Source organism: Pleuronectes platessa, chromosome 3 (assembly GCF_947347685.1).
Source record: "Pleuronectes platessa chromosome 3, fPlePla1.1, whole genome shotgun sequence".
Classification (NCBI taxonomy): Eukaryota; Metazoa; Chordata; class Actinopteri; order Pleuronectiformes; family Pleuronectidae; genus Pleuronectes; species Pleuronectes platessa.
The window spans coordinates 21,416,467-21,441,418 of NC_070628.1; the positions used below are offsets into that span (position 1 = coordinate 21,416,467).

General features: G+C 42.4%; 3 protein-coding genes across 6 annotated transcripts; all 3 read right to left on the reverse strand.

Annotated features, from left to right (window-relative positions):
- Positions 1-345: 345 nt before the first annotated feature.
- Positions 346-6,784, reverse strand: dcaf15 (DDB1 and CUL4 associated factor 15). 2 transcript variants are annotated; one of them, XM_053419230.1, is made up of 13 exons: positions 6,630-6,784; positions 5,949-6,046; positions 5,088-5,226; positions 4,818-4,924; positions 4,561-4,706; positions 4,320-4,481; positions 3,323-3,928; positions 3,141-3,232; positions 2,507-2,629; positions 2,224-2,306; positions 2,009-2,113; positions 1,808-1,923; positions 346-1,146 (listed from the first exon to the last, which is right to left on the reverse strand). In XM_053419230.1, the coding sequence occupies exons 1-13, from the start codon at positions 6,723-6,725 to the stop codon at positions 1,091-1,093; spliced, it is 1,929 nt and encodes a 642-aa protein (XP_053275205.1). In that variant the 5' UTR covers positions 6,726-6,784; the 3' UTR covers positions 346-1,090. The 2 variants fall into 2 exon arrangements, with proteins under 2 accessions (XP_053275205.1, XP_053275204.1); XM_053419229.1 differs by having other exon boundaries at positions 3,311-3,928.
- A 233-nt stretch (positions 6,785-7,017) lies between these two features.
- khsrp (KH-type splicing regulatory protein) lies at positions 7,018-14,838 on the reverse strand. The gene is made up of 18 exons (XM_053419195.1): positions 14,539-14,838; positions 13,112-13,214; positions 12,979-13,032; positions 12,859-12,895; positions 12,694-12,752; positions 12,518-12,589; positions 12,369-12,426; positions 11,831-11,978; positions 11,621-11,719; positions 11,340-11,534; positions 11,130-11,232; positions 10,600-10,724; positions 10,216-10,512; positions 9,998-10,107; positions 9,796-9,884; positions 9,479-9,694; positions 8,766-8,965; positions 7,018-7,906 (listed from the first exon to the last, which is right to left on the reverse strand). The coding sequence occupies exons 1-18, from the start codon at positions 14,626-14,628 to the stop codon at positions 7,898-7,900; spliced, it is 2,064 nt and encodes a 687-aa protein (XP_053275170.1). The 5' UTR covers positions 14,629-14,838; the 3' UTR covers positions 7,018-7,897.
- A 1,115-nt stretch (positions 14,839-15,953) lies between these two features.
- LOC128436749 (calcium-binding mitochondrial carrier protein SCaMC-3) lies at positions 15,954-24,731 on the reverse strand. Of its 3 annotated transcripts, XM_053418592.1 has the most exons (11): positions 24,410-24,731; positions 23,060-23,275; positions 20,251-20,374; positions 20,055-20,142; positions 19,588-19,699; positions 19,287-19,445; positions 19,034-19,186; positions 18,794-18,907; positions 18,478-18,645; positions 18,242-18,389; positions 15,954-16,917 (listed from the first exon to the last, which is right to left on the reverse strand). In XM_053418592.1, exons 2-11 carry the CDS (start codon positions 23,252-23,254, stop codon positions 16,706-16,708), a joined length of 1,473 nt encoding a protein of 490 aa, XP_053274567.1. In that variant the 5' UTR covers positions 23,255-23,275; positions 24,410-24,731; the 3' UTR covers positions 15,954-16,705. The 3 variants fall into 3 exon arrangements, with proteins under 3 accessions (XP_053274567.1, XP_053274568.1, XP_053274569.1); XM_053418593.1 differs by lacking the exons at positions 23,060-23,275; positions 24,410-24,731 and having other exon boundaries at positions 19,287-19,448; positions 19,588-20,142; positions 20,251-20,312; XM_053418594.1 differs by lacking the exons at positions 20,251-20,374; positions 23,060-23,275; positions 24,410-24,731 and having other exon boundaries at positions 19,287-19,448; positions 20,055-20,083.
- Between the last annotated feature and the right edge of the window lie 221 nt (positions 24,732-24,952).

Sequence of the window (24,952 nt, forward strand, 5' to 3'; positions counted from 1 at the left end):
CATGTGAAATCCCAAAACACCACTATGTAATATCAGCGGTTTTTCAAAAGCCAAACAAGAATTTATAGAATCACTGTTTATCTGAACTGATGAGTGAAATAAAATGATTGTGTATAAATGGTGGAGTGCCCTTTTAAACTGACTAATTTAAGTGACCTTTTCAAGATTGATGACATTAGATTATCAAGCGATTCATAACAAAATACAGTTGTAAAAACCCAAGCACCACAATGCACTTTGAACCTGGAGTTTGAATGATCCATGGTGACATGTAAACACGACTATAACAGAAAATCAGCTTCTCAACTGCAGCTTTTAACATTAAAAAAACCCACCTACAACAAATCTTTTCAACATTTTATTTTAACAAAATATTCCAACAAAAAATACTCTCACTTCCATGCCTTCCATCACACAGCGTAATGTGGAACAACTGAGCAGGTGACTCCAACAAAACCTCTACTTCCATGACAGAGGTTTAAAAAAGAAAAGTGTTCAGAGTCAGGTGACCTGATTTTTAATTGGTCTAATTTTAAATACTGCAGTCTTATGAATGAACATAGCGAGTCTAAACTGGTCCAGCTTCTGAATTCAATTCAATGTAGATTCTGTCAGATGTAATAGAAATAGTAAATATGCCCTCTCACGCATGCACACATACACACCCACACACATACAGATCTCCTTATAAGGTTGCATACGCTCAGTTTTAGACACACATAAAAAAAAACATTTGAACAACAGTACGTCTTTATGTAGAAAAACTAAAACTAAAAAAAAAAACTTTGTTCAGTCCAGCTCTTGGTTTTGGTGCTTGCAATAATAAAGTACACAATTACAAAAGAAATTAAGAAAGCTGCAAAATTAAACACGGATCACCTAAAATAAAAAGAACTTCAGCTTGACAGTATCTTATCTACAGCGCTCCTGGTTCAGCTTCCATTTGACACGTTTTAACTACAAGTTACCAAAGCACTGTGTTTTAACATGTGTGCAGTTTCTCTCAGAGTAAGGTCGGGTTGCATACTGACATATAGGCCATTTCGACATTTGTTTCTGTTGCTATGACACTTCTGACCCTCTTCTTTCTTCATAATACAATCCAGGTACATCTGTCGCTGTCGGCCAACACCTGCAGAGACGAGCCTACAAGAAAGCAGACGAGTGAGATTAGAATGCGCACTAAACTACATTAACACACAAATTAAACAACAAATTGTATGTCGCATCCACACTGGCTGACTGGGCCTTTTTCACAGCAGACATTAGATTATAGGAAAAACTATATAAATTGTAACTATGGCCAAAATATCAAGAAAATCCTTTTATAATATCGATAATTACTGTGATAAATATCATATTATCATTTTTTTTTATGCACTTCATGCAGAGCAAAACATTTACAAATCTGAGGTTGAACAATTATGTGTTACACTTCCTCAGTGTGCTTAAACAATGCTTAGGAAATAAATCTATATATATATTGAACCTTTGTTTTATTGCTATTGAGGAAAATAACATTGCGATAGCTTTAATGTGTTTTTTTGCACAGCCCTCATTATATAAATAATGACTGAATTTGATCACGCTTCAATTTCAGAATCCTTGTATTGGCTCACTGGCACTTTACTAGGAAACTTTCAAACTATTTTTGATTAAACATTTTCTGGTAACAAAGACAAAGAAGTTTGGAAAGAGCATGTGTGACAGAGCCAAGGGTTGACACATTAACTGCGTGTGAACATAAAGTTGCCCACTTGTGATCAGGTCTGAGAAGGACTTGTGTGTGTGACTGTGTCACACTCACCTTTGTGTAGAGCTTCGTTGGTCATGCGATTGATGTAGCGCGAGGTGCTCTCAGGAACCAGCCACTTCATCACTGTGTTTACACAGGACTTCCTGTAAGAGCTCCACACACTCCCACTGAGAGACATAAAGAAACCGATTTAACTACAAACTGGGAGACAGACAGAAAAGTGTGGGAACGCAGGTGGCAGACGTTTCTCACCTGGTTTGACCTTTAACCTCTGTCAGGTCTCCAACACCCACAGTGCAGCACACTCCTGTGTTTAAGTTCCAGCTCACCTGCAGATTGGAATGGTAGGTGTTGGGCCTGAGAACACAAACGATGGCAGACAGACTTGATGAGGACTGCTGCTGAAAACAACGATGAAGAGACAGCAAATAAACAGGAGGCTGGGCAGCAGAGAGGGGAACATCTACCTGCAGTGCTCCTCATCCGAGTTGGAGAACGCCAGCAACAGCAGACCAATGTTTATCATCACAGTGTTGGTCTCTGGGCAAACCTGATACACAACAAACACACACCTCATTTTTGAAAATGTCCAGTCTTCTATTGTTTAAATTACTTTTTCAGACCAGAAACATGAAAGCTAAAAAACGTAGACTGAATACAGAATGTGAAGCAAGTTGGAAAACGTGTACATCTCTGTGAAGTTACTCATGATGGGATAACGGCTGACGGTACCGTAAGTTGTGTACTAACCTCTAATATCACCACATCATAGTCACTGAAGGAACAGAACTGTTTGGCCCAGGCAGCATCGTTCCTGATCACCTCATTGATCAGATACTCAAAGTCGAGAGTCAGCTGCTCAACACACACACTCTGCAAGAGGGAAAACATGAACATGAATGAAGCTTCGGTCTGTAGTTTCTTCAATGGTATTGGATTCTGCTGCAACACTGTTTACCCCTGAGACTCCAGAACTGGTTTGTGGACTCAATCACTTCACCCAACGCTCCATTGATATAGTGGTGAGTAGATAATGAGTGCATTTTCATTTCTGGGTAAACTGACCCTTTAAAAGCTGACTTATCTATTATCTTCTGAAATGGCACGTGATTAATCAAGAAATAATTGAGGGTTATGGAAAAGTAGTTGATTGCGTGACGACCGTTCAGGAAAATATCAACAAAGGCCAACTGGATTGCAATTGCTCACAGAATAAACTGGAGCAACTGACGTATCTTAGAATCCAATACTATAATGAAGTTAACCACATTTAGATGCTATGATTGGCTCAACATCTAGCTTGATGTCAAAAGGCCTTCAGATGATTACTGACTCTAAGGATTTAAGTTTCATAGCCACATGACACACTGGCACCGACACCCACCTGTCCATTGTGTGGCCCGGTGACCAGCTGCAGGTTCCGCCCTTTTAGATCAGTCACTGTGAAAGGCAGCTGAACCTTATCATCTTCATAACCTAGAGAGAGGCAGAGGGGAAAGAGCCAGTCAGCATCTTCCGACAGGACCTTCAAGAGGCCAGTGTTTAATCACTCACTCTCTGCGTCACCTCCTGTATTCTGCTCTGCTGCCCCTGGCTGGTGGAGGCAGTAGTGCAGGTGTGAGTAGTTCACATATCCAGGCTCACAGGGTCCGACCTCCTGGGATGAGGACGGCGTTGGAGGAGATGAAGGTGATGAGGAAGAGGATTCAGGAGACATCCCTTGTTCCGGGCACTGATTAAAACTGTGGCGCGCAGTGGATGTTGATGCTTGTGGTAAACTAGTCCGTCTTTCCTCCTCCCTCCTCTCTCTCCTCCTCTCTCCAGTTAACCCTTTGTCTCCTGGTGTCTGCGCTGCCTCTTTTTCACCTTCATCAGTTTCCCTCTCTTGTTGGCCCTCAGCTTCCTTCGGCCCTGCTCCTTCTCCACCTCCTCCTCCTCCCTGCGCCCTCCTGAAGAGGTCCGCTGCAAACTCCCGGGCTCTCGCGGCTGCCTGCGACTGGCTTGGAGACGTGGGGATCGGAACAGGCCTGCTAGGTGGCAGACAACTTTCGGGAGATCCCTGAGGTAGCGACGAAGGAGAGGCCAAGGAGGTGGAGGACGGAGATGAGGAGGTTTGACTTGACAATGCTGCTCTCTTGGTGTAGAGGATCTGTGATGACTGACCCTCCTTACCTGCAGGAGACATACGATGAGATGCTGACATGCAAATGCAGAATATCTGGACAATGTTATTGACCCCCTCTATTAACAAAGCACAAGCAAAAACGTTTTTGAAAAGAGCCAAAGTAAGGATGTCTAGCTCGTGTGGACCAAATGTCCACCTCTGTCTAACCAGAGCTACTGAAGGTCACATGTACCTGTAGGTGTTTGTTATTGCAGCAACAATTTCCCTACACAGACGGGCGGAGCACTCGATCAATGACCATTTTCCTGTGACCTATCCAGGTAATTGTGTAGTGCATCTTAGAGAGTTGACAATATTGCATAGTCTGAGTACAGGTAGAAGACAGACAAGGAACGAGGAATGTACTGACAGGCCAATTAGTGTGTATGTGTGCGTTACCTGAGCAGAGCGAGATGCCGCAGGCCACCAGAGAGTAGCTTGTGTTCAACAGGATAACCTGGTCCTTCTTCAGCTGGAAAGCTGGCTGGAAAGTGGGGAAGGGATACACCACCTGGTACCTGCTGTTGATCAGGTAGCCATGCTCGAGACACTCGCCACTCCCTGGAGAGAGACCAAGAAGTCAGATGAGAGAGATGGAAGCAGCGAGGTGCATTTGTGGAGTGCGTTTGTAATTTTTTACCTGTGCGTATGGTAGTGGCTGAGGGAACTGGGCAGCAGACTGAGCAGGGTTTAGGAGGCGGCATGGAGGCAATGGTGATATAAATATCTCTGTTGTTCTCATCACTCATCATCAGGTTCATCAGAACAGAGCTTGAGCTGCGTGTACTATTGAGTGAGAACCACACACGGTCACAAATATATTTTACCATTAACTACACACAGAAACATCATAACACAGTCTGAAAAGGTTTGTGGCGCTAGTGATTGATTACTTACTTGAAACCAAAGATTACTATTTTGGAGTGGTCATTTGGCCACTCACACACAGTCAGGTAGAGGTCACTGTAGATTTCCTCGCCCGCAAACAGACGCACATGATGGACCTAAAGCAGGTGTTAGGGAACGGACAAGATAAGCATATATTCAGCTGAATTATCCACACTCTACTGGCTCCAATTCCCACAGGAGGATGTGGGAAGGAATTTGCCGGAGTTGTTTGTTTGAATATGAAACTGCTGCCTAAAACCACACTGAGGTTTCCATTACCTGTTTGAGTCTACTATGCAAATTGAACTCCCACCAATAGAGATGGTAGGAATAGAAAGAGAAGTCATCATCCTCTCCGCAATCGCTGGTGTAGGACAGAACATAGCGGCCACATTTGGTGAAGCCAAGAAAGATGTGTCTGGAACCGGAAAGGAGACAAATGTTACTCTTTTATCAACTTATCACACATGATAAATATTAACTGTACATGCACTGGTTCCTAGCAGGAAAAGATAATCCAATACACTGCATCAATACTGCAACTGACGCTGTTCTCATAGAGGCAGATTCATAGTTTCATAACCCGGCAGACTGCTATGGTCCTTGTAACATAAAGGTTGTCATCCACCTATGTTCGCTAGGGTACACACAGTCCACATGCAATTCTTTAATGCTCTGACTGTTTAACCAGATTTTGTTTAATGTTTAACATCATTAAACTAGAAAAAGTAAGCAGATTATGGTCAACACTTGAATTGTATCAAGTAAGTGATGTGACGAGGCCATTGTAAATTAAGGGGTGTTAGTCAATGCCATTGTAAAATTGGTTGATTGACACTTAAGATCTTTTACATTAAAATGACCCAGACCCCAGTTTCAAAGTGTGATGAAGGCAGAAATAAGTGAAAAAGACAGCACTGATCGAGGATCTGAACTCTATCATCAGACACCCTGACCTGAGGTAGAAGTAAAGTCATATCACTGCATCCCTGTTGACAATCAGAAGACACGTGATTCACACACCAATGACCCCATGCTGTTTGGAATGATTTGCGGGCTTAACAAGGTGTAATAAAATACAGTTTGTGGAGTACTGGATCACAACAAACCCACTTAATAGACACACAGGTACACACTGACCCTGCTCTCAAGAACTCCTCGCTGACGATGTTTTTCAGAGGCACATACACTCGAGGTGGGAGTTTCCTGAACAGGCGCTGAGAAAACTGACCTGACAGCTGCAGAGGAGAGAAGAGGGAGATGTAGATTGACACACCTGATGTAACATGAGGCATGGAAAATGTGGGTCAGAGATAAAAAAAACTTGTATTAGTGGAAGAGCTCTTTCACGTGTAGTGGCTCCGGATAGAAGCCGAACAAGGGGGATGAGCTTCATTCCGTTCCAGGCAGTAGGATACCAGAGTATATCATGAGAGTGAGCACATACAGAGACACACACAGTACATCGGCTGTCTATGAGGTTAAATCACTGAGTTACTGCAGAGGGTTAGCAGAGGCTAACACCGACTGAACTGTAACGTTAACAAAACCGGTATGTAGCAATGGCATTAATCGCTAGCATGCTACTGCGGGGCCAGATACATTATCTTAAGAGTCCAAATTACAACAAATGGCGAAGAACGCCGTTAAACCCAGAGACAGGCGCTGTATTCATAGTTTGCAGCATTAGCTAATAATCAACCTTCTAGCCTTTAGCTGTTAGTTAGCCATTAGCTAGCCTGCTCTTGGTAAGCAGGCGGCTTCCACCGCAGTGCTCCCTCATTATAAAGCACAATCATCAGGGGTCACACTCAGGCCCACCTTCCCCCGCATGAGAAGCTTCACGACGTGGTCTTTGCGTCTCTTCTGAGCCTTCTGTTTGCCGTCGTCCTTCTCGGATTTCGAGCTGGGCGCCATCTCCTTCCAAACTGTTGTCCCTCGTTGCAGCAGGGCAGCGTCCTGATTGGTCCGCAGGCAGCACGAGACGAGCCTCACCCGCCGGCGGACACATCCATCAAAACCAAAACAAAGGTATGACGCGACAGAGGTGAGATCCTGCAGGAGAGCACCACTCTAAAGACCCCCACTGACCTCACTGAGACACCTCCAGCAGCAGGAGCCCACCATGAAACTACACATTCATCTGGTGCACTGCAGGTAGCTAGTCCACGGTGAGAAACCACACACACACACTACTGGTGAAGACAACTTTTGCAATTTGAATGTTTTTATTTTAAGTTTTTAAAAACAAGTTGTAAAAAATAACAAAACAAAAAAAAAGTACAGAATACAATAACAAATTCTACCGGAGAGAAAGAAAAAAAAATATGCTCCAACAATAATGTTGTCGAAATTAAACAGAGGGCAGTCAAACACACAAACACATACATGCACACACACAACTGACCCACATACACATGTAGGACAGTTGGTGCTTATTACAGCCACACGTTTTCTGTTCAGTAGCATACACTGTATACAGACACACAACCCCTGTGAGGAAAATAATTACAACGAATAAAATTAAAATAAGAAATCTTTGTGGCAGGAAAAATACACCTGCAACTTAAACACTGGGAATGTTAAAAAAAAAAAAAAAAAAAAGGTATCAAGAATAAAAAAGAAAAGAAAAATAATGACCCAAAATTTGCAACAGTTTTTTTCCTACAAACACATTTTTTGAATATATTCAAAATACTGCTTGACAGTTTTTACCCTCAAGAAATAGAAGGGGAAAACCAGTAAAATGTGAGATGCTGTTGTGCTAGTTTACAAGAAAATGCTCAATATTTCACATTAAAAGAAAAAAAAATGAATCTATCAGATGTATTACAAGGTGTGGGTGAGGTGAAGGGGCAAATTTAATAATCCCAAGTAGTGCTTTGATCAACGCGTGGGCAAAATCATTTCCCTTTTTCCTTTCTTCAAATTTGACTTTAAAAAACAAACGGAGGTTTGAAATAAAAAATGTCAGGGTTGATGAGTAACCTATGGTCTTGTCTTATTAAATCCAAAAGGGAAACCTCTTTACAGGAAAAACAAACAAGTCCAGAGAACCATCGCAGCCGTCCAACGGACCAAACCACTGTTTACTGGCCCTGAAAAGACAAGAGACACCACAGAAAGAATATGATTAAATTAATCTTTGCTCTGAGAAAAAATATAAATACAGTTTTACGCAGAATCAATAATCATTTACAAGTCTCAAATCATGCTAAGAATAGACGTTCGCAGCTGCTGAACTGAACAAAAATGATTGGCTGCTAATTTCTCTGCTTGTACAAAGTGATTAATCTGGTTGCTCCCTGCCAAGATGGTGATCCAACCTCGTTATTTTTTTACAGAAGTGTCAAATTAATCTGTATGGTAAAGATAATTAAAGAATTGTTGTTTTTAAAACCAACATCTACACTTTATGTTACAGATGCTCATTATGAGACTTTGAAATGCATTGAAAACACAGCGCACAATAATCCTACAGCATTGTGATATGTTGTGAATTGTGAATAACAACCAGTAGACATGAAGAGTTTTTGAAGGTGTTGGTTACTGTGCCATTTGTTGTGGCGTATTTTATGGGTGTTTTCGTTCTGTTTATACCTAGTATTCCAGTTTAATATTTTTTATGCAGGCCTATTAATCTGCTGTATTTTCTTTTTCTCCTTACACAGAAGTGCTGCAGGTGAAATAGTAATGTTCTATTGTTTATGTTGCCGTACACAGTATTATTGTCAGTTACGGGTCTGCAATCAATGAGAAAAGAAAAATCCAAATAACTTTCTTAATGACTCATGGTATTTAATCCTAGACACAAGAAGGCAGAGTTCAGAAATCTTTCTATGAAATGGGTATTGAACATTTTGGCCAGTAGATACATTTTAAGCAGGTTAATGTGTGGGCTCGCTTGACCTTTGTTATTACAAAATGTATTTTTAACACTGATTATGGGTACAGTACCTGTTGTCCCTGCTGTGGACCACCTGGCTGTCCTGGTGCCTGCCCTCCCTGTCCATAATAGGCAGCCTGCTGTCTGTAGTACTCAGCCCAGGCTGCACTGTAGTCCTGCTGGCCTCCAGCTGCAGCTCCTCCTCCTGCCACTGCCGCTGCTGCTGGGGCGGCAACTGGAGCAGCTGCCGCTGCTCCTCCAGCTGGCTGAGCTGGAAAAATACCACACAAACAGTATGTTATTTCACAGAATTATAATGAACTACCTCTGCCGAGGCGCTTGTGTTTTGGTCTGCATTTGTTTGTTGTCTGTTTTAATTATCAGGATTACATCAACACCACCAGACAGATTACCATACAACTAATATTTATTTAATATGATATCAAATAAAATAATCCTTTTATTAGTCCCAAATTTGGGAATTTTGCAATATTACCAAAGCAAGAGTCACAAAAAGGGCCTCAGTAAACAATAATGAGTAACATGGAATACTTCAGTGTAAGGAAATGTAAAAAAAAACATGGAAATATGGATCTAGTGAGTTTAAAATGTGGTTTCACAAGGGACCTGTCTGGCCTCAACAGAGGTATGTGCTCTAGGTGAGTGCCTCTTCATTTAAAAATAGGGATGTCACTTAGAGGAATGGCAATATTTATATTTTGTATGAAGTCAAATGTCACACAAAACACATCCTGACAGAGCTGTTTCAGTAAATCTCCCTTACCCATGCCCATCTTCTTGTAGTACTCCTCCCAAGCCTTGGTGTAGTCTGGCTGACCTCCTTGGGCCTGTGCTGCTTGGCTCTGGTCTCCAGGTGCTGCTGGGGCCGCTCCTGGAGCCTGGCCTGGCATGGCACCTCCTGGCTGCTGTCCATAATATTGTGCATAGTATGCTGCCCATGCTGCATTCGGGTCTGCTGCTGCTGCTGCTGCTGCTTTATCTAAAAATAAAAGATGAAATTAATCAAAAAGGTAGAAGCTTTTGTATTTATGTATGGGAACACAATGGTGTGAATGGAAGTGCAAAAAATGTGTTACTGACTTGGGTCATGTGGGCCTGGGGCTTGCCATTGCTGATAGTTATTTCCCCAACCCTGAGGACAGTACTGGGGGCCACCAGGTGCAGCTCCACTACAGAGAGGGAAATGACTGATTAAGAACATAAACTGACTCAATATATAATTTTAAGATAAAAGAAAATCCACCACTGGTGCATTAAAGCGCTGTTTGTGGGTTTTACTTACTGGGGAGCACCTCCAGGAGGGCCTGGGTTATATGGATTGGGGTTATAGGGACCCATTGGACCCCCTGGGCCTCCGGGACCTGGACTACCACCCACTGGACACAATGGAGCCTGGCGGGGAAAAAATAAGCCAATTTAATAATCAGTTACATGGCCATATTCTTCTTGCAGCTATTTGATTTGCATTTTATATCTACTATGTGAACAACTTAAACAAACCTCGATCTTCTCTTCTATGAGCTGCTTCGCATGGTCAATCTGTTGTGGGGACCCTCGGATGATGAACAATTTGAAGTTTGGGTCACCATTTGGAGGTGGCTGACGAGATATTTCAACAAATGCACCGGTCTGCTGGTTGATAGACTTGACGTTCTCCCCTCCTCTGCCAATGACAAGCCCACATTTGTGAGCCGGAATAGAGAAGGTCATCTCTCCACCAGGAGGACCCCAGTTACCCTGGCCTCTACCCCGCCCTCGACCACCAGGCGGCATACCTGCACCAGGACCTGGGGGGCCCTGTGGAAGAAACAGAAATGGATTCTTTTGTCATTAACACAGACATCAAGAGCAACACTTAGAAAACATCATGGTCTCTGTACCTACCCCCTGTCCACCCTCCTCTCTGGCACGGATGCTCTGTAGCAGGTCAGTGATGACCGATGCAGCATGCTGACACTGGTCTGGCGGACCCATAATATGGGCAATTTTTTCAGGACCAGTACCATCATCTGTAAGGAGTGACAAGGACATGCAAGTTATCAATGAGTGCTTATAATGGAAAAACAAAAAGGATGAAGTTCAAGACATTGAAGAGTCCACCGCGAAATATATGCATTTCTGAAAATATTTCAGTTCATTTTCAATGATATTGAACCATATTTCTTCATAACTACTAAGAGCAGCTGTAACACTAACTACAGACGGACATAACGGCACAATAAGGATATTTATGATAGGGTAAATAGTAGAAAATAAAACTAAGAATGATCAAAATGAATGGAGATTTCTACCGGTTGGCCTCAAACAGTCTTTTTTAATGCAGTTAAAGCAGTATTATAGCTATTATTGGTCATTAATATTTCGGAATGAAATATGATGCAGTTTGATATTTCAAAAGTGTTTGGCAGGTTCACCTGGTTTAAACTGTATCTTCACTCCAGCATCGCCCTGGATCTTCTTTATCATCTCCCCATTTCGACCAATCACAACTCCCACAGAGTGGCGGGGCACCGCTATCTGTAGAATTATAAAAAAAGAAAATGTCATGACTGCTCAAACCGGCTGATTCTAATAATAGAAACCATATTAACTATACTGAGCGTTTGATATGCAATATTATGTACCTCGATGCCGCCGCCACCACCACCACCACCGCCTCCTCCTCCTAATCCGCCGCCTCCTCCTCCTCCTCCTCCGCCTCCTAATCCGCCTCCTCCTCCTCCGCCGCCGCCTCCCATCCTTGGTCCGTATTCACTCCTCTCTCCAAAACCAGCATGATCCCTCTCTCGTAGAATCTCATTGACCATGTCTTTTGCTTGCTACAAAAAAAAAAGTGAAAAGTAAGTGACAAAAACAGTAGACATTTTCCTCTTTACCACAACTTTCTCCATGGTGCACAACGTACCTGCACTTTGTAGGGATCTCCAATGATGCGTAGGGGCTTATCTACGTTTGGTGGCTGGGATCCATCTTGAATAAGTATCATTTTAACTCCAGCTCGCTCCTAGGAATTTGTTTGATTATAGACACATGGTAAAGTAACTTAATCTCTCTTTTAACAGTTAATACTTTTCACCATTAGTACAAAAGAGACAAGATGCCCTCTGATTCTCACCTGTAGCTGCCTGATGGTCTCTCCTCCTTTGCCTATGATGAGGCCAGCCTTGCCGGCAGGGATGATCATCTCCTGCATCGAACCTGCCTGCCCATTGGTCGACTCGTGACCCCTGGACACTATGTCATCTATGAGGGCCTTGGCTCTCCTGAAGGCAAATTAAGTTCAAAAGGGGGCAATGATGTGATTAAAGAAGTCCAAGTCAACACGGAATACAGGCAATTTAGTGAATAAGTCACAATATTCTGACTCAACTATGAAGTGTGAGCAGCTTCAACTGCAAATTAAGTATTCCATTTCTTGGACAGCTGCAACAATTAGAACTGCTGATGTATGCCCCTGTCTGCATTGTCAGACCATGGGAAACTTTGAGAGTAGTTTAGTTACAGGTTATTTGAATATCTGTTCCCACTCAAACTTGAGGCTCTCTGTTTTCAGTCTCTTTGAGCACTTTAAAGGCTGCACCTTGCCTAAAGATGAAGATGTAGCTCTGGAGTTTAGGAAATTATTTTACATATGAATATGAACACCAACTTACCCTATGGCATCCGGTGACCCTGTCAGAGAAACAGTTCTTTCGGATAGTCCTGCACTGTCTGTGAATTAATATGAAAATATGTGTCAATCCAAGAGTAGTGGGAAAGCACATTTTGTAGATTCAGCAAATACAGGTAAAGCACAACTTACCATGAGCAATCTGGACCTTGCAGCCAGAATCCTGTTGTATTTTGTTGATCTGTTCCCCTCCTCGGCCAATGACTTTTGGGACAACAACAAGCACATTTAGATTTGTTTGAACATGTGTAACACAGTCATGAGGAAATTGTTTGCATGGTTTAGAAATAGTAAAATAGTTTACTCACTGAGGCCGACCATGGCATCTGGCACGTTGCACTCTTCAGTCATTGTAGAGGGCCTGACACTAAAGAAAGTTGAAAAAAATATTGAAATATAAAAGGATCTCGAGTCTGTCATGACCATATGCTACAAACGTGTTTATGTAAAAGAAAACTAAATAAGTGCTATACCTTTGTTGGGACAGAGCAGCGAGCTGAGCGCCAATAGCTGTAAGAGAAGTACAAATGGTGAGTGGTTGGATGCTGAGACGAGCGAGTTAGTAATAGGATCAACGTTGGTATTCAACTTACACAATGAAGAATCTCTTTCACCCTGTGATGCTACCTTCTTGGCATCGGGTTCATCTAGGGGAAAGAAAACGTGAGTCTTACATAATTGAAAAACAAATGCAGAACTGTGTGCCTGTTGGAGCTAAAATTTAACCTGCTTCTTCCAAGGATCGTTTTTGTGGTGTGAATGGATAACTCTCAGCTCCTCCGTTGTTGCTCCCTGAGGGGACACCGTCTCCACCGATCTTAGCTGCAATCTACAAAGAGGGGAAGACTGGATCAAGCCTTTGCTACACAACCTAAAATACCCGGGACTTTCAGTGATGCATGCTTTGTTTGAAGTTTTTCCTCATTGCAATGACCAGTAAGTGAGCCGTTAAATCATTAACCTTTGTTGTGATCATTTCAACTAAAGGATAGCGCTAATGGCAAACCAGATCAGCTTAATCAAGGAGTTCAAACCCATTATTAACTGATGGGGTCAGCAGGTTGTCTAGGATTTAGGACTAAAAACATATAACTGGGGGTGTGCAGTTTGAAAGAATTGGGTTTATCAGGCAGGGAGGATTTAACGAAAATGAAAGGAGTTAGAACTAAGGAGTTAGTGCAAAGTATCACGGGAAAGGTAAGAGCCAGTACTTTCAGAGCTTGACTCATACTAGGGATTAAAAGTTATGAAATCTGTATTTTCTACTTAAAATAAAAATATTTAACATACATCTCAGAAGTACTTTAATTTAACTACAGTGAAATACAATACTTACGGGTAGGGATTCAATGTGCAAGTTTCTAGTGTGTGATGTCTTTACAGATTGTTAGGAGTCTTCCTCCATTGTTATGTTGCGGTGGACTTAATATATTTGGGTTCGAAGCTGCTCCTCAAACTAATCAGTTGCTGCCCAAGGATTTTGGTGAATGTGCGAGCCATGTTGAACACATAATAAACTAATGAATAAATCACGATAAGACCAAGATAAAATGATAAGTTGCAGTCATGATCTAGTTGACTTCATACAAAGACGTTTAACGTGCCTCAGGCTGTAAAGAATTAGCCACTGTGTATTGAACTACTAATCACTAAATAACCCAATTCTTTTGTTCAGTTGAAGCCAGAAATCGCCACAATACAATGAGATAACATAACTGCAAGATCAAAATTATTCGCATCCATTGTCGTTTTATTGTGATTCGTTACTAAAACGAGGTTTCACAGACGAGGAGGACGAAACTTCACGATGTGGTTAACGTTAACCTCACAACTAACCTCGCTAACTTAGCCTAAGGAGCTAGCCCCATTTAACTTAGCTCAAAATATCCTGCTGGCTCTAGTCGATGTGTTTTTAGGAAATAGTGAACTACAATGTGAGCGCGGCTCGGCCCAGGCCTGCAAACCCCGTTCAGTGTATCCCTCAACCCGGCGGGAGTTTTAGACAAATAACTAGCATTGCGGTTAGCTACCTAGCTCGTTAGCTAGCGAGTCCGGCACGGCTAACGTCACGGGTGATTAAGCTAGCTGCTGTGTCCCGGCAGCTAACTAGCTCCTCGGGGCCGTCCTCGTTAGAAGCCTCGCTCGTTGGTTACCTGTCTGGCTCGTTGTACAGCGTCGGCAAAAGCATCATTTTTCATCCCAGCATTGACTCCGTTCGTCGGCACACCGCCGTATTCAGACATGCTGCTCACAAGGGGCAATCAGACACACAAGGGGGCAGGCTGGATGGCTGCGGCCGGGTCGAGCTGCGCAGAAGCGGGAAGGCTACACGGGAGCGTAGGAGGAGGAGGGGGGACACCAATGTAAGAGACGCGGGACCACGCCGGCAAACTTCAGGGCTTAAATCCAACCAATCAATCCCGCTACCTCCGTCCACCCGGGTTTTCTTCCTCTTCTTCTTCTCTGCATGGGGTAGGGTGGAAGGCCAACGTGACGTGGATAAACACCTCCACCCCCTGGACTGGAGGGTAAACTACACATCGTCGAGAACTATTGTTTATTAACAATAACGACACATCATATTTACAAGGTAACAAGGTCCACATTGTTTATTTATTCATTTTTTTTACTCTTGTTATATTGAATTCATCAATGGAGACAATGTATGAAACTGAAATATTAGAAATTCTTTGATTTTCTTCAGAATGTTCTGCAAAAATAAATACCGTCCTTTTTCTTTTTTCTACTGTGATCCATATTGGCTTAGTAACAGGAAGTTACTAGTCACTGATCTATTCAGTCATTGAAAAACGGTTAAAAAGGTAAGATGATCACATTTGTTATTGTTGTTTTTAAATGATTTGTTTATTCGTTTCAATGTGTTAAGATAAAATGTTGTGTTAATTACTACAACAGTTGACAAGAAATAATTTCATTTTCGATAATTATTGGTTAAATTACAATGAAAGTTGATCATAAAAATATTAAAATCTATACATTGTCCTTTTTCTAAAAGTATTTATATATATATATATATATATATATGTTTAATGGAAAGCTTGCCTGTAACCTGTCAGCTTCAATTCACCTGCCATGCGACTTCAACACTTCTTTAAGAGTTAGCTATGTCTAGAATTTACAATGTGGAAATGTACCAGTTAAACACTGCATCTAAAAATAGAGCTAAACTATAAAGTAATGTCCAGGAAACCTATTTCAAGATTCATTATAAAAAATTACCAAAAACATCTTGCTAATACTATTTGTTGGCAAAATGTTAAGTCAAACTGCACATGAGTTGTTCTTCTTTGCATTTCATTACATCTTCATTTGCTTGTTTACTGCACAGCTAGAGCTAATCGGTAAATGTTTAAAAATGTACAAACCATAGGATGTTTAATATCAATGTAACAGAAGCACAGAGTATGATTTTATCAGCTACTGCAGCACGGACACTAAAGGCGACAGGGCTGAACAAAGTGGCTGTTGTGAGGTGGAGGAGGTGATTGATGACCTGGTATTAGTGCAGTGATCTTGCATCTCTCAAATTAAAGGAGACAAAGTTGCATTAAAAAAAAAAGGAGCACCATGCATGCGTTTATTTGCTTCTCCCATAATAAATATTGACAGTCCCGAACCGTTCTTTATCATTAAAAGTAAATTCTTGTTATTCTATTATACAGGTTAAAACTGCACTATGAGAACATATAGTTTATAAAAATACTATATGGCACTGGACCTTAATTTGTTTTTCAAACATAACAAAACAAACACACCATTTTGCAAAGGGATCATATAACATTTTACATTAAGCCCTGTTGTGTTGTACTTTTGTATTTGTAACATTTGTTTAAGACATGCCAATCAAAGTGCTGGCTCAAACTTCACCAGACTTCAGAGACTTCCACTTGCAGAACAGGAAATTGGATCAATCCTCCCACCAGTCCTTTATCGTCTCTACCCATCACCTAGGAGAGAAAATAATGCCGCAGGATTGTAACATGGCTTCTGGCATGGCTCCTGTTTGTTCTCAAGCAAGTTCATGCAAGATTCCATCCGTCCAAGTTGATGCAATAGCAGGAGGATAGTAGGTTAGCTTTCACTCAACTGCTGACATGCACTGTAATGCAGTATATCACACTTCTTCACAGCAGCTGCCACTTCAGGTGTGATGTGGTCCCTCTTTTCCATGGTTTGTTTTCCGCCCTTTGATTTTCAACCTGAAAAGTCAAAACTTTCATCCCCGTCGAGGCCCATTTCCTCATGCACTGTCTGTACGTGCACGTCGATAAAACGCAAGCACAAATCATCCATCCTTTTCTACCCTTTCCCCTTCCCTTCCCTCCTACCCTCGATGTCCACTCCCAGGATGATCCTTGTGTATTCGTATACAACGTAGGACACACTGACGGCAGGAACGACCTTCAGCAGGTTGGGGGAAATTCCTCTATAAAGTCCGGCGAAGCCCTCCTGAGTAACAATGTTGTGAAGCAAGGCCAACATGGAGGGTTTCGGGGTTCCCTTCACTAAAGCTGAGGAGAGAGAAAAGGGCCTTCACTAACTCATTGTTCTTTCTCACTACATGTAACTCTGTCTACTGTGTCCTTTGGATGAAATAGATTTATGATTATGCCGTTGGTACCCACTTCCTATAGCATACCATGCATCGAATGCAACACTGGAAACAGGGGTTTAACAAAAAGTCTTAATTCAAGGTCCACATACTTTTCTTCTCGGTTTCCAACACATCTTGTTCTCTTCCTGAGAATTAATTATGGAGTGAGTAAGGAGCAAGTTGAGAGCTCCAAAAAAACTAGCAAATGGATCCTGAGTTACATTTTATATTCATAAATAAGAAGTAACTCTCTTACTGTATATATTGTTGTTCGATATTGTTTTTTTTTTATATTGTTGTTTTTATATTGTTGTTTGTACAGTGCACCAACCACACCAAGGCAATTTCCTGTATGTGCACATATACATGGCAATAAAAAAGAATTCTGATTCTGATTCTGATTCTGATTAAAGTTTTTGACAGATGTCACACTTGCCAGGGTTCATTGAACTATGACCTAAGCCCGCAGCTTAAAAAAATCAAATGTACATTTATTATTGCTTTGACAGAATTACATCAGGGTCACATCATATGTTGTTTGACCACTCATTTATGCCACAAGCATCCAAAGCTATTCAGCCGCTGAACAGCAACATTTTAATGCAATGAACAACCACTCATCTGCCATCTTAACTCCCGGTCCAGTAATCAGCTTTCAACCACATCTGTTGTGCTTTAGATGCTGTTAAAAAGCCCTAGTGAAATATGAGTAAGTGGACCATTAATACCTTTTGTTTTGTTTTGTTTTTAAATCAAACTACAGTTTCTTTCCACAGTTTCCATGATGATACATTGTTTGTTATAATTTCTGACCAACACCTCTGGGTTAAGTTGCTTTTCAGATTGGTTCCAATATGCATTTTCCTTTATTGGACAGTTTGGGAGGAAGCAAATAGGAAAGCGAGAGTAGGTGTGACATGCAATAAAGGTCTAGGGTCAGAATCAAATCGTGGAGGCTGTGGTTATGCAGCGTGCACTGTGACCATTCTGGCACAAGAGGGGCCACACTGTAAATAAACTGATGGCTCACTTGGAGTTAGGGAATCAATATTATGTGATTGCATTTACGAAAAAATCTCACAGATGAATGGTGTTCATCACCTCAGTAGAACTCAGAGACTTGGAAAAGGAACACCCGTGATCCCTGAAGCTCCTCTGGCGGCTTTACACTTAAGTTTGACACTACTTTGGATCTGTTTTCATATGACACCCACCTGTCTGTATATTAGAATGAACCTTACCCTGTGCCTGCATTCGGGTGCGGATCAGTGCCAGTGGGTAACTTGCTAGCTGTCCACAGGTGCTGGACACAGCACCGCAGCCGACCAGCACCATGACCCCTGGGTCAGCCTGACCTCTGTTCCTGTTCAGCCAGGCAAACTTCAGAGTCTGAGGAACAACGAGAGCGAGAGGACGTTAAACGCAGAGGAGAAACCGGAAGTGCTGAGAGGGCTGTGCACTATCGTGGTTATCTAACCTCATAGACAGCCAGGTCAATGCCAGCGTAGGGGACAATACTCAGCAGATTGGGTATGTAGCCCTTGTAGAAGGCCGTGAAACCTTCTTTCTGTAGGATGTGTTTGGCACAGTCTGCGATTCCTGAGAACTGACCAGTGTTTCTCAGTGTGAGACGAGTTTTCAGCACCTGTAGGGAACACATAGAGGAGAGGCAAAAAAGGACGGTGAGAAAGAGAAAATAAATCAAGTGTTTTCCTCGTCATTCATGCATACCAGAAAGTGCCTTTTCTTCATCTTACATGAACGTTCTTATAAATATATTACCCAGATATTACCTCCATTGGGTAGATGGCCGTCTGTGCTGTAGCTCCTGCAAGAGAGCCAGCAACAAACCTCTCATGAACCCTCAGAGTTCTTGTTTCATTGCTGCCACGCATCACATTCTTGATCTGTGTAGCGTTAAAGCAACAAGAAGAGTAAATTATTTCTGGAGTCTTTTGGCCAACCTGAGGTTGCAAGACAGCCAGAGAAACCTCCAGAAATGTACAGCTTCAAGTTGCTGCTGTGTGTTCCACCTGCTCATAGGCTGTGAACTTGATTGCAGTCTCTGGGGCAATTTTAAGAACATTGACTCCGTTGCCTCTCCACAACGACCGCAGTCCTCCTTCTTTCACCATGAACTGAAAACTGTTCAGCACGTTGCCGCTGAACATGAAGGAACCATGAACCTGGAAGAGCAGAGCAGGAAGGTTATCACAGAAACGTGTCACAGAAATGTAAAAACTCATGAATGATTATTTTACAAGATCGTAATCTGCCCCGACCGACCTGTCGAAAGACTTTGAGGCGGTCCAAGGGGGCGGTTCCAGTTCGTGATACAGACCCAGCAATGGCTCCGGCCATCAGCTGCCGCCACACATACCCCGACTTCTTCTCCTCTTCTGAAAAATCATCTGGGACTGTGAGCTGCTCCCCTATATCCAACATCTACTGAGGTTATGGTGGCGTATAAGTGTGACATATGAGAAAAATAACGAGGAGGGAAGACAGAGAGAGTTGAGCACACAAGTTAACACACTGCTTTGTTTTGCTTTTGAAATTGTGCATGTTTGAGTGTGCTTAACCTCACCATCGAGTGTTTCCAGTAGCGTGCCACGTCCTCCATATTAGTGATGGGCTTAAACAGGAAGTAGTCACGCCACTCATTCCAGTCAATTGTCATGGTACCATCCTTGTCAATACTGGGTGACAAACATATATAAAAGAAAGTAGCATTATTAAGTAGACACAAAGATATGGACGGTAGGAACAAGAGCTTGCATGATCCATGATCCACTATGATTCCAACACCTCTCTGGCCACATCAGCCAGATGAAGGCGCTTGCGTGTCTTTTGCGTTAAAAAATTGTGAAGGTTTGATATCATATCAGGACACACAGTTCAGATCAGATGTGTGACCTGTAAAAAGACGTCTAATCTCGCTGAATACCTAGTAACCCTTTACTATTTAACACAGAGAGAATTACTAAGAGGAAGTGGAGTTTGTTTTCTTAAATTGTGTTTACAAGACAAATAATCAATATATCTTTTTCAGACCGTAGTAGAATCCTGGTGGCTTCCTCGTGACTGATGTCCACACCAATGGTGCGTAGACAGTGCTGGATCTCTGCTGCATCCACCTGACCTGCAAATATCCACCAATCACACACAGTGAGAAGTGACTAAATATGGACATTTGAACTGACAGTGGAATTATTTATAATTTCAAGTGTGTTCATAGATGCATACAGACCATCATTATTCCTGTCCAGTCTGCTAAACATGAGTTTGAGCTGTTTTTCATGGGTGCGGAGATACTCTGTGAACTCCTCAAAGTCCAATACTCCGTCATGGTTGGTGTCCCCAGTCTGGACAATCTGAAAGTAGAGACAGCCAAGTCAATTAGAAACGAAGGTCTGGACTTTCAGCTGTTATTTAGGCAGGGATCTAAAAACAAACAGTTAATTTCAAGATTGGCTGCAAACAAAGGCTGTATGAGTTACAGTCTGGAAGCCAAATATGCCTCTAAGATACAGCTCAGAGAGATGCTCGGCCTTTCTGGCTCACTGGCAGGTGCAGCAAGATCCTCGCTGGTAACACCAGACTTCATATCATGCTGCTCGATTATTGTTTTATCGTACATCTTTGATTAATTCTTTACAACATACACTCCTGATCAAAATCTTAAGACCAGTTAAAAAATTGCATGAATTTGCATTTTGCACTGTTGGATCTTAGGAAGGTTCTAAGTAGAGCTTCAAAATGCAAAAAGAAGAAATGGGAACAAGAGACCAAAAGTTGTGAGCAGGCAATTTATTGAAAACAACAATTTAACTCAAATAGGCTGTTCATCAGCTGATCAAAAGTTTAAGACCACAGCCTTTAAAAGCGAAAATCTGTGCAAAAATGTGGATTCCATGTCATTTCCTGTCAAGTAATCACACTGTGAAGATCTCTTGATGGCAAAGGCAAAAAAGCTCACCGTCTTTGAACGTGGTAGGATTGTTGAACTGCATAAACAAGGCCTCTCACAACGTGCCATCGCTGCTGAGGTTGGACGCAGTAAGACAGTCATTTTGCATTTCTTAAAAGATCCTCAGGGTTATGGAACAAAAAAATCAAGTGGTAGACCCAAAAAAATCTCACCGGCGCTGAGCCGGAGGATCCGAATGGCTGTCCGTCAAGACACGGGACGATCCTCGTCCCAAATTAAGGCCATTACTGGTGCTGACTGCAGCCCAATAACCATCAGACGGCATCTGCGAAGGAAGGGCTTCAAAAACAAGAAACGTCTTCAAAGGCCACGTCTCATTCAACGCCACAAAATTGCCCGTTTAGACTTTGCAAGGGAGCACCAAACATGGGACATTCAAAGGTGGAAGAAAGTTTTATTCTCTGACGAGAAAAAATTTAACCTTGATGGTCCTGATGGCTTCCAACGTTACTGGCATGACAATGAGATGCCACCTGAGATGTTTTCTACGCGGCACAGTGGAGGGGGCGCCATCATGATCTGGGGTGCTTTTTCCTTCAATGGAACAATGGAGCTCCAGGTTGTGCAGGGGCGTCAAACAGCAGCTGGCTATGTGGAGATGACTGCGGGCATCCCTCATGACTGAGGGCCCTCGTCTGTGTGGTAACGACTGGGTTTTTCAGCAGGACAACGCTCCAATTCACAATGCCCGTCTGACCAAGACTTTTTTCCAGGAGAATAACATCACTCTTTTGGACCATCCTGCGTGTTCCCCTGATCTTAATCCAATTGAGAACATTTGGGGATGGATGGCAAGGGAAGTTTACAAAAATGGACTTCAGTTCCAGACAGTGGATGCCCTTCGTGAAGCCATCTTCACCACTTGGCGCAACATTCGCACTAGCCTTTTGGAAACACTTGCATCAAGCATGCCAAAACGAATTTTTGAAGTGATCAACAATAATGGTGGTTATGATGGTTTTTGACACTTTAATTTCTGGTTTAGGAGGTTTTTTTTTTTTTTTTAGCTGTGGTCTTAAACTTTTGATCAGCTGATGAACAGCCTACTTCAGTTAAATTGTTGTTTTCAATAAATTGCCTGCTCACAACTTTTGGTCTCTTGTTCCCATTTCTTGTTTTTGCATTTTGAAACTCTACTTAGAACCTTCCTAAGATTCAACAGTGCAAAATGCAAATTCATGCAAATTTTTAACTGGTCTTAAGATTTTGATCAGGAGTGTATGTTGGCAGCAAATACAACACAGGTGACCCTGACAGCTGTGAAATCAAGGTTACACTCAAAGTTTGCTGTCTGAACGTCAACCTTGCCATCGGTCGGACAAATATTGCTACAGCAGGTTGTGTATTTGAGGAATTACCTACATTCTACAGTTTGTTCCCATATAACTTAAGTATGTTACACATATGGATTTCATGCTGTAATATAAAATCATTACACCTCTTATTTATCAGCCAGCTGGCATCTTGTGTTACTAATTTCTATATACAATCCAATCCTATTACTGGAATATTATCAGAAGGTTTTGAAAAAGTCAGCCCAGAGAATAAATCTATATGTAAAAGGTTGTTTCAATGACAATTATATTCCATTAAGAAATAAAAGTGTCAGTTTGGACAGTGATCTATATGTGAAAAAACTGTGAGACCGACAGAAAGGTTACCATTCTCATCTTACAGAGACCTACTGCTTGTACCAAAATAGATGCCATGCTTTGCTTTATATACCCACACACACACGCACACTCAGAGTGAGAAGACGAAGTAACATGTGACAAAGTGACAGTGAGTCTTGTCTTCTTGGCGTCCCACACACTTCTTTCCAAAACAGACAGACCGACCGAGCGTGGAGAAACAGACTGTGTGTATTCACAATAAAGGTTTTCTGTTGATGTCCTTGGCTCCTGCTGAGGTCTGAGGACATTTTACATAAGGAGAGATGGGACATCTCTCACAGGCTGTAAGATGATGAGAGCAGGACAACTCTATCTTACATGTACTATACATGTTACACCCACAGCCCTCATATAGTAAATGCCACTGCATGATATCAAACAAACAGGTGTCCTACCCTATCAAAGGAGCCTCTGGAAAGCCCTCGACCTGCCAGCCCTGTCCGCAGTTCAACGATGTCGATGCGTCCATCTTTGTTGAGGTCCAGCTGATCAAACAGCTCAGCATAGCTCTTCTCCCTGTCGTGGTCTGGACCAGGGGATTCACCGCCCTGGCAGTGAACCCACGGGAACCAAGTCCGTCGGGCTCCCATAACTGGTGCCACTGGTGTCAGCTGATGGGATACAGAAGCATCAGTGTAATCACAATACAACGCAGCATTGATTATAACTTATCGAGCCTTCATTTATTTAGGTCATGAAAACTGAGGCAGCAGAAAATCCTCTCATCCCACACTTTCTGTGTGAAAAACTGGTGCCTACATTAACGATTATGCAATTTGAACACCACTTTAACCCTTATTCCCACACCAATATGTTCAAATTATCGACTGTACGTAAAAAGACCCCCAAAAGTGAAGCCAAAGTATCTTGATTGCCACCTTGTGGCTGGCCACAGTATAGGTCATAAACCCTAAATTTTTCTAAAACATGGTTTGGGTTATTTTAGGCAGTTCGTAGCACACTGATGATTGACAGTTGAGACTATTTAACGATTTGCCTAGCGTGTGTACCGGCCGAACTTCGCCAAAGCAGCAGACTCTGGTATCAAATGAGCAAGATGGCAGCATTCATAACCGAGTTCTTTTTGTATTCAATTCCAAACAGTGAGAGGAAGTGGACACACGTCGTCCATCTTTATGTGTGGTCTATGATTCAGACATTCATGTGTGCTATGCTTGGAGCAGCTGATGTGACGTCACAGCCTCAGAGATAAAGAGCCAGCCTCACCATTAACCTCACCTCGATGTCCTCACAACATTCACTTCTATTTTTTGTTTTGATTAAGTCATGTGACATGACATGAGGCAACTGTGCAGCTCCCTCTGGTGCCAAAAAAGGCTTTATGCAACTTCTCCCCACAAACAGACCTGCTTAAACAGACGAGGGGAAAAAATAATGTTTCTGCTCAACAAAGTGATTGTGATTGTGTCTACTTATTACAGGTTCCACTATATATGCAGGTGTGTACCTACAGGAGCATGATGAATTGGGATATGATTAAACATCACGCTCCATCAGGGAGCCACAGTTTATTAGAATAATTGAGTTGTATCAAAAAGCTCGAGTCAAAGGGTCAGATCTATTCCAGGTTTGATTCTGGTTAGTTTTCTGAGCTGCAGCTGTTTCTGTGTCCACCTTCTCAACCACCGTCTACAATATTCAGAACTGCGTTTACTGCTCGAACAGAATAAACATGTCAATGTCTATGGGATTATGTAGCTTGGAAGGACTAAACCGTGACTCACTGCTTATCTCAAGAACGACCCGCCGCCCATGGTCGGACACAGAGGATCAGGATCAGGACTTCAGCTGGAGCCCAGTGAACTGGATCTGAGTCCGTCCTGAAACAGGTCTGAGCCTGACGAGCGGCAGCTTCCTCTGGATCCAGATCCCGCGTTTCCAGGAGTGTGTGTGTCTGTGTCTGTGTTCACACCATAGATTGAAAAGATACAGACTCACACCGAGGATCGCTCCGTGTCCAGGATCCAACTGAGACTCAGGCTGAAGGAAGCAGGAAGAGAGAGACATGCAAAGCCCCCAGGCTTGCAGAGCGTGTAGCTGCGCGCATGTGTCTGTGTGCGCATGTGTGTGTTGGTTAAGGCTATAGGGTTAGGCATGAACTGGTCATGGTTAAAGTGTTGGTTAGATGGTCCACAATGAATGGAAGTCAATGCAGTGTGCGTGTGTGTGTTTGTGTGATATCTTTCAAACTGTGCACATTCATCAGTCTGCACAGTGGAGCTCAATTCTCCACCACAGGCCCAACAGTCCCCTTACATTCAATCAAG

Bases quoted from the DNA above. Each gene is read 5' to 3' on its own strand.
- dcaf15 (XM_053419229.1), bottom strand. From the start codon at position 6,725: ATGGCGCCCAGCTCGAAATCCGAGAAGGACGACGGCAAACAGAAGGCT. The intron at 6,047-6,629 runs GTGGGCCTGAGT...TCTCCTCTGCAG, and splicing joins AGCTTCTCATGCGGGGGAAG to CTGTCAGGTCAGTTTTCTCA. The intron at 1,924-2,008 runs GTGAGAAACGTC...TATGTCTCTCAG, and splicing joins GAGGTTAAAGGTCAAACCAG to TGGGAGTGTGTGGAGCTCTT.
- khsrp (XM_053419195.1), bottom strand. From the start codon at position 14,628: ATGTCTGAATACGGCGGTGTGCCGACGAACGGAGTCAATGCTGGGATG. The intron at 12,896-12,978 runs GTAAGTTGAATA...CTTCTCTTACAG, and splicing joins TGAAAGAGATTCTTCATTGT to CTATTGGCGCTCAGCTCGCT. The intron at 10,108-10,215 runs GTTTGTTTAAGT...TTTCCCCGCCAG, and splicing joins TCATAGAAGAGAAGATCGAG to GCTCCATTGTGTCCAGTGGG.
- LOC128436749 (XM_053418592.1), bottom strand. From the start codon at position 23,254: ATGGGAGCCCGACGGACTTGGTTCCCGTGGGTTCACTGCCAGGGCGGT. The intron at 19,187-19,286 runs GTCGGTCGGGGC...CTGCTCTTCCAG, and splicing joins GCCTCAAAGTCTTTCGACAG to GTTCATGGTTCCTTCATGTT. The intron at 18,390-18,477 runs GTTAGATAACCA...GTTGTTCCTCAG, and splicing joins TTGACCTGGCTGTCTATGAG to ACTCTGAAGTTTGCCTGGCT.